This window comes from Gadus morhua, unplaced genomic scaffold (assembly GCF_902167405.1).
Source record: "Gadus morhua unplaced genomic scaffold, gadMor3.0, whole genome shotgun sequence".
In the NCBI taxonomy this organism is placed as follows: Eukaryota; Metazoa; Chordata; class Actinopteri; order Gadiformes; family Gadidae; genus Gadus; species Gadus morhua.
Genome location: NW_021964066.1, coordinates 9,931 through 17,500, shown reverse-complemented (window position 1 = coordinate 17,500; position 7,570 = coordinate 9,931). Strand labels below are relative to the sequence as shown.

Below are 7,570 nucleotides of genomic sequence, written 5' to 3'. Positions count from 1 at the left end.
CCCCCCCCCCCCCCCCCCCCCCCCTCTGCAGCGGGTGTTCATCTGGGACCTGGACGAGACCATCATCGTTTTCCATTCGCTGCTGACGGGCTCCTACGCCAACCGATACGGCCGGGTGAGTGACGTCACACAGAAAGCGTGGCCCGGATTATTATGAGGAGGACGGAGCGGACTGGCGGGGGGGCGGCCTGCCTGTAGGCTGGTACGGGAGGAGAAGGAAAGGGGCTTTTCTTTCACCGGGGGTGGGGGGGGTTTGGTTGTACTTTCTCAGTCCAGGCGCGGCGACGTACGGGCGTACGGATAATTGTTTCTTTCTCTGTTTTACGGGCCCACGGGGCCTGTGGCGCTAGCATTAGCCGCGAGCGTTAGCGCGCGGCGCTGTGCATTAGCCCGCGGCGCGTTGCAGCTGTCCTAGCAGTGGGGGTCTCGGCGGGCGGCCCTGCTGCGTGGGGCTGCTGCCCGTAGAGCAACAGTTGGACCCTGGCCGTCTATTGACACGTCTTTAGTGTGCCCACCCTCCAGAACGCCACATTGTTAGGCTAATTAAGTGCTGCTCAATCCCGCCGCTCTGAGAAGGCTTCTCCCTGGAGGGGGGCGGGCGGGGGCGAAGGGGCTCAGGCCCACCGCTAAATGCAGTCTGGTCTAAATAATGCTAAATAAACCGAAACTCAATCAGGAAGATTCTTTTTTTCCTGAAATCCATTTCCTGCTAAGAATTCAATTATAATATTTAGTTTTTTTGAGTAATAAAAAATTAAATAAAATAAAAAACGGACAATTATCGAATAGTGAAAATAATTTGGCTGGTCTGTGCTCCCTCGTTTCAAAATAAATCAGTTTACATTTTTGTATTACTTAAGTTTACTTTTTCTGGCTTTTGTATTTGTTGTTCCGTTTAAATTGAACCCTCTAAATTTAAGCTCTCTAAACAAACAATTTGGGAAGCAAGCGCATACTATATTCTCATGGATATCCTGAGAGTTCAGCTTCTATATGACTCAGGCCTTGTGCGTCACCCTTTAATAATTAGCAAGCGACCCCAACAATAGTTTATAATAGTTCAGAAATTATATGATAAATTATGCATATATAGTGGCACAAAAATAAGGGGTATTCAGGGTACAGCAATTTACTTATACATTTATCACATTTAAATGTATTTATATTGCATTTAGTTTTCCTCTTTTTGTGGAGTAAGGCTCTGAACAGCGAGCCGTTCTCTCTGGTCCGATCTCCGGGTTCTTTTCGGGGGGGGTGTTTTCCCTCCGTCGTTCGCCCTTCTTGATGTACAGGATGACAGATAGCGTGTCGTATGTCGGGGGCTCAGGCTCCGCGGCCCGCGCCCGGCCCTTTGTTGGGGGCCCGGGGCCCGTTTGATGGGGCCACTGGTTTGTTTTTGGGGTGAAAGAGGCCGGCCCCCTCGACCCTTCACTGTTTATTTACTCTAAGAGAGAGAGGCTTAGGGAACTATGGCTCTCTCTCTCTCTCTCAGTCTCACACACACACACACACACACACACACACACACACACACACACACACACACACACACAGGGTCTCCGGCGTGACCCCGCGAAGCAGGAAACACTCGGGAGTCCATAAGGACCCGCTCCGTCAGAGCTCATATGGGACGTGACAGCCGCTGAAGGCGCCCGCCCTCTCTCTCTCTCTCTCTCTCTCTCTCTCTCTCTTTCTCTTTCTCTCTCTCTCTCTCTCTCTCTCTCTCTCTCTCTCTCTCTGTCTCTCTCTCTCTCTCTCTCTCTCTCTCTCTCTCTTCTCTCTCTCTCTCTCTCTCTCTCTCTCTCTCTCTCTCTCTCTCTCTCTCTCTCTCTCTCTCCCCCTCTCTCTCTCTCGCTCTCGCTCTCTGACCAGCCAGCAGCAGAGTAATGCTATTATCAAGCGCTAAGCTAGGATTGGGAGACACAATTACGCCATTTGACCACAGAGTGCTCCTTCTCCCCCATAAAAGCCTATCAAGAGCACAGATCTGTAAACTACCTGGGGGGAGAGAGAAGAGGCCTGGCTTCACCCCCTCTCCCTCCCTCCCCCTTCCTGCTCCTCGATGCAGGACTCCACAGCGACTCTGTACAGTGATGCATGGGGAGGTGTGCGTTTGTGTGTGTCTTGAGGGGGGGGGGTTATAACCAAACTGTGTATTTATGTGTGTGTTTTTGTACACACTGGTAAGCCAAGCTCACTATAAATAGATGGCTATCTGAATGAGTGCCCTCGTACATAGGCTAGCAAACACACGCGCACAGTCACACACAAAAGCAATTCTCCTTAGTGTATCTTTCACTCAATCTCTCACTCACTTATTTTTCTCCCTAAATCCATGGATATGCATGTGCAGGCTAACACACGTACACACAGTCACTCAGACTTACACACTCTACCTCTGTGTGTATCTTTCACGCAATCTAACAAACTCTTTTCCTCTCTCTCTCGATTCACTCACACACACACACACACACACACACACACATACACACACACACACACACACACACACACACACACACACACACACACACACACAGACTTACACACTTCACCTCTGTGTATCTTTCACTCAATCTCTCACTCACTCTATACCTCTCTCTCACACACACACACACACACACACACGCGCACACACACACACACGGACACACACGCTGTGCAGTGCTTATCAGTCTCTTAATTGGCATCAGGGCAGCTCAGCCCATAAAGCTGATGGCGGGGGCCAGCTGTGCAGTACGGGGCTGACGGGGGCCGGAGCTTAGGGCCGGGGGGGGAGTCAGCTTTAAGGGCCAGTGAGGGCAGGGGGGCAGGGGGGTGGGGGGGGGCTCTTGGCGCCCCTTTGGCCCGGCCTGACGTCTCGGGGCAGGTGGTGGGTCGGCGGTGGCAGCAGCAGGACCGACTCCTCTGGTCCTCGACGCTCTCTCACTGACTGATTGTTTAGCTTTAATTGGAAAGGATTCAGCGGGGGCCGCGGGAACGCAGGAGCCCCCCGCTCCCATCTCCTCGTTCCCACCAGCCCAGCCCCTCCCCGCATCGCCCCGTCAGGCTTTAGTCGGATATCGAGGTGTTGGGGGTCAAATCCAAGGGTTGATTATTTTTCCGATAAACTCTGGGAGCCAACAGGACTGGTCTTGACATGAGTCTGGTCCAGACTTCAGTCTGGACCAGATTTCATTCTGGTCCAGACTCATGTCTCTGTGAGACCAGACTTGAAGGCAAGACCAGACTGAAGTCTGGACCAGTCATTGAAAAGCGCTATCTAAATATAATGTATTATTATTATCATTATTTCAGTCTCGGTCATCCCGTCCCGCTCGAGTCGGAACCAATAAAATCAAACTGCTTTGAAAACATCGGTTAGACTCTACGGGGGTTGGGGGACCCCCGCGCGACAGCAACACAGAGCCGTTCACCCCCCCAGACTGAGTCCTCCCTCAGTGCGGGGGTTTGTACGGACACCCGGTGTGCTGATTGAGTTCTTCTTGTGTGGTTTTGTCCGCTGTCAGTTTAGTGACTCCATAAGCATTGTGGGGAGGGACAGCTAATCAGCAGAAGGCTCAGGTGTGTCTTTAGGTGGTTTAGAGCGTAATCCCTCCTTCTGGTCCCGCCCCCCCCACCCCCCCACCCCCCCACCCCCTAACCCCCTAACCCCCCAGAGGGCCCCCTCCCACACACCAGCATACGGGGGTCTGTGAGCGATTAGAAGCTAAGACCCGTAGCACTTCCTTCTTTTATTTTCTGAATGGGGAGGTTAATCCCAGATGTTAACATCTAATAATTAATGTTTGCAAAAATATATATATTTATATTCCAATTGACCTGAAACGTTTAACACAAGGATACAATATTTTGCCTGCATGTGAAATTGTAATCGGGCGTACGTGAGTGCGTGTGTGAGCTTGTGTGTGGCGTCCTTGTGTTCAGCGACAGGGCGATGCAGATTTGGTTTTTGGCTGATGCATTGTTGCCCCGTCTGTTTATCTATGTGCATGTTCCCTCTTTCTGAGGTGGGGGAGGCACACACTGTCACAGGTTCATTAAGTATTAACAGGGCGGCTGGCTCTTCTTCTTAAGGTGTTATCTTACAGACGGGTATCAGCATTACACACGCCTCGCGTTACTGACAGAGATCATGATTTAAGAGAAAAGAAAAATTGCCAATTGCGCCTAATGTGTGCAGACGATCATCAATATTCATCCTGGCCCATTCCTCACAGGGGTGAAGGCATTGCTTCCCCACAGTCGGTGTGTGTGTGTGTGTGTGTGTGTGTGTGTGTGTGTGTGTGTGTGTGTGTGTGTGTGTGTGTGAGCGTGTGAGCGTGTGTGTGTGTGTGTGTGTGTGTGTGTGTGTGTGTGTGTGTGTGTCTGTGTCTGTGCATCTGCATGCGTGCACATGTGGGTGCGTCTGTAGGGGAAGTTCTCTGACAGCATTAGTTTTGATGATGCATCTCCACAAGTATGCAGAGAATTGGCTGTTTTACGATGAAGGGTATGACCTCAGCCTTTCGGAAACCTCTTTCCTCTCTGCTCATTACTCACTGCCTTCATTTGCTGCACAAGGCTGCTTCGTTTCTCATGACTATCGCGCTACTATTCTGGGGATCATGAACTGAGGTTGAAACTCTTTATTCCTTGTGAAGTCCTCTTGAATATGACAAATAGATTGAAAGCTAATCAGTATTTTTGCTTGACGGTCTTTATGATTTGATTTATTGAGTTAATGTCGACATTATATTCACAACTGACATTTGTGTATTGATTCTTTTACTCCAGGACCCGCCCACGTCCGTCTCACTGGGTCTGAGGATGGAGGAGATGATCTTCAACCTGGCTGACACGCACTTATTCTTCAACGACCTGGAGGTACGTCTGCTCGTCTGGGGGCTTTCTCGAAGGCCAACGCGCTTTCAAAGTCTCGCACAAGCTATTCTCTTTTATCTATTTCTTCTATTTGTTCTTCAGAGTTTCTCTTTTGCACCTTTTTGCGAAGGAACCGATAAAGACGTAGACAGGGGGTCACAAAAAATAGACTTTACATTAGGAATGGAGAACCGAACTGTAGCGATGTGTCCGTCCGACGCGGTGACGGGGCGTTCTGTTTCTTAGTACCAGTCTATTTTCAGTGAGCAGTCCCGTTGTGGTGAAGTATTACCCAGGAGACACCATGAATTTAACATGGGCTGTCAGTCTCGGCCCTCCCCTGATGAACCAGCTCCCCAACACACACACACACACACACACACACACACACACACACACACACACACACACACACACACACACACACACACACACCTCCTGCCACTACTGCTCCCCTCGCAGTAAGTGCAATTTGTCAGCCTCTAGTGTTACTGTGTTCGTTCCGTCTGTCTGCGTGTCGTGCTGAGAGTCTGGTGTCGCTGTCCAGCCCGCGCCGTGGACCTCTTAGTCACGGCACCAGAACAACCTCACCGCACACACAAACGCACACACACACACACACACACACACACACACACACACACAGACACACACACACACACACACAGACACACACACAGACACACACACAGACACACACACACAAACACACACACACACACTCACACACACACACACACACACACACACACACACACACACACACACACTCACACACACCTTGTTACGGACACCCCTTGGCTGCCTTATTCTTGTTCATGGTCCCAGTCCGACAGCGATGCACAAATCAGCGTGGGAGGAAGGGAGGGTGGTCATGGGGTGGTGGCTACACCCTGGGGGGCTGAAGCATGTGAGACCCCTGAAGAGCCCATGAACCATGGGCCAAGCATGTGTGGACTCCAAGCCCCAAACTCACTCGGAATCAAAGAATGCACTTCTCTGGCTGAGCGGCCCGAGCGCGGGCTAGGGGAGACGCTCGGCCCAGCGGGAAGGTTTATTTATTCCCGAATCGGAGCGAAGGAAATAAAAACACTCTGAGGGATCTCCATGTTGTTCTTCAAGCTCTGTTTTTGTTTTCCTTTCTTATCACAACTCCTAAATCTCCCTCCCTCCCTCTCTCTCTCTCTCTCTCTCTCTCTCTCTGTCTCTGTCTCTGTCTCTGTCTCTGTCTCTGTCTCTCTCTCTCTCTCTCTGTCTCTGTCTCTGTCTCTGTCTCTGTCTCTCTCTCTCTCTCTCTCTCTCTCTCTCTCTCTCCGTCTCTCTCTCTCTCTCTCTCTCTCTCTCTCTCTCTCTCTCTCTCTCTCTCTCTCATTTCTTCTCTTAGTCTCTCTATCTCTCTCCCTCTTGACGATGAATCGGACCCCACTGACCCAGTGCCTCTTCATAGTGTCCTGAATTGGGGGGAGGAGAGAGAGAGAGAGAGAGAGAGAGGGAGAGAGAGAGAAAGAGAGAGAGATGTTTGGCTTTATACTTGAAGTGTGAAGAGAGCTGTGGTCGTTCTGCCAACCCTAATTAGTCACGAGCGCGTTCTGCCGCTTCACATGATGGAAAGCCATAAGAGAGAGCGAAGGAGAGAAAATAGAGAGAGAGGGAGAGGCACGGTGCTCTCCCAGACAGACGGCTGACTGGGAGATTCCAACGCAGTCATCGTGATCAAAGTTAATTGGGTCCAATTGCCTGGTTAAATATTTCCTTATGCTTTGGCCCCTCGTGGATCCAGAGTAGCTACACTTTTTTTAATAGACGTGCCCCCAATCATTTAGAAAAAATAAAAAGAGACTGCTTGTGACAACTCTTAAATGTGGTTTCGCTCAACATCTGTCCCGTGTTTTGTTTTTGTTTCATGTGTGATGAAACCGTTTGCAGATGAATTGGCAGCTCGGTCGCCCGCTTATTAAAATTGATTTTCGAACGTGCCGCCCATATTTTTATTTCTGCTGCCCTACCTCCGGCATGGAATTATAAATTCATATTTCCCCTTGACACTTTCGAACCTCGCCGTTTCCTCTCAGGCATCGAAGGGCGACACCGCCCGGCGACTGAAATAGCAGATCTTTGTGGCGATTGCATTTAGATATTTGGAACAGCCTTAGACGATGCAGCCTCTGTCCAAAAACTGATCCTCATTAATTACCATTCCTGGAAGGAGTGACGAGCTCTGGCAGCGCAGTATTGATCTCCCCCATCAAGCCGGCCAGTGCTGCTAAGTGTTAACTGGGAGCTCTCTGCAGAGCTTGGGGGGCCAGTTGTGTGTTTCCTCTCCCTCTTGATTTACAGTTCCTCATCTCACATAGAGAGCTAAATAAAGTCCAAACTTTAAATCCCCCCCCCCGAGCCAGCAGCAGCGGTTATGTATTTAAGCATGTGCAGAAATGCATATGGTCCGTCTAATTCGGTCTAAGCCATAAAGGGAGACCCCGGGGGCTGTACAGAAACACAGGTGCAGAGTTAGTGGCCCGCAGACGCCGTGTGTGTGAGTGTGTGTGTGTGTGTGTGTGTGTGTGTGTGTGTGTGTGTGTGTGTGTGTGTGTGTGTGTGTGTGTGTGTGTGTGTGTGTGTGTGTGTGTGTGTGTGAGAGAGGGAGAGAGCCAGGACATCGAGGTCTTTACACTCTCTGTGTCCGACTTACCCTGTGTGCACGTTAAAC

General features: G+C 50.4%; 1 protein-coding gene across 3 annotated transcripts in view; it reads left to right on the top strand.

Annotated features, from left to right (window-relative positions):
- Nucleotides 1-5,227, top strand: part of LOC115538989 (eyes absent homolog 1) — a 27,045-nt gene extending 21,818 nt beyond the window's left edge. For 2 of the 3 annotated variants that reach the window (XM_030350188.1, XM_030350186.1), the window contains 2 exons: nucleotides 32-115; nucleotides 4,777-5,227. In XM_030350188.1, the coding sequence (XP_030206048.1) occupies nucleotides 32-115; nucleotides 4,777-5,109 (417 nt within the window). In that variant the 3' untranslated portion in view covers nucleotides 5,110-5,227. The remainder of the gene's footprint in view (nucleotides 1-31; nucleotides 116-4,776) is intronic. The other variant, XM_030350187.1, reaches the window with a different exon arrangement.
- Nucleotides 5,228-7,570: the final 2,343 nt, after the last annotated feature.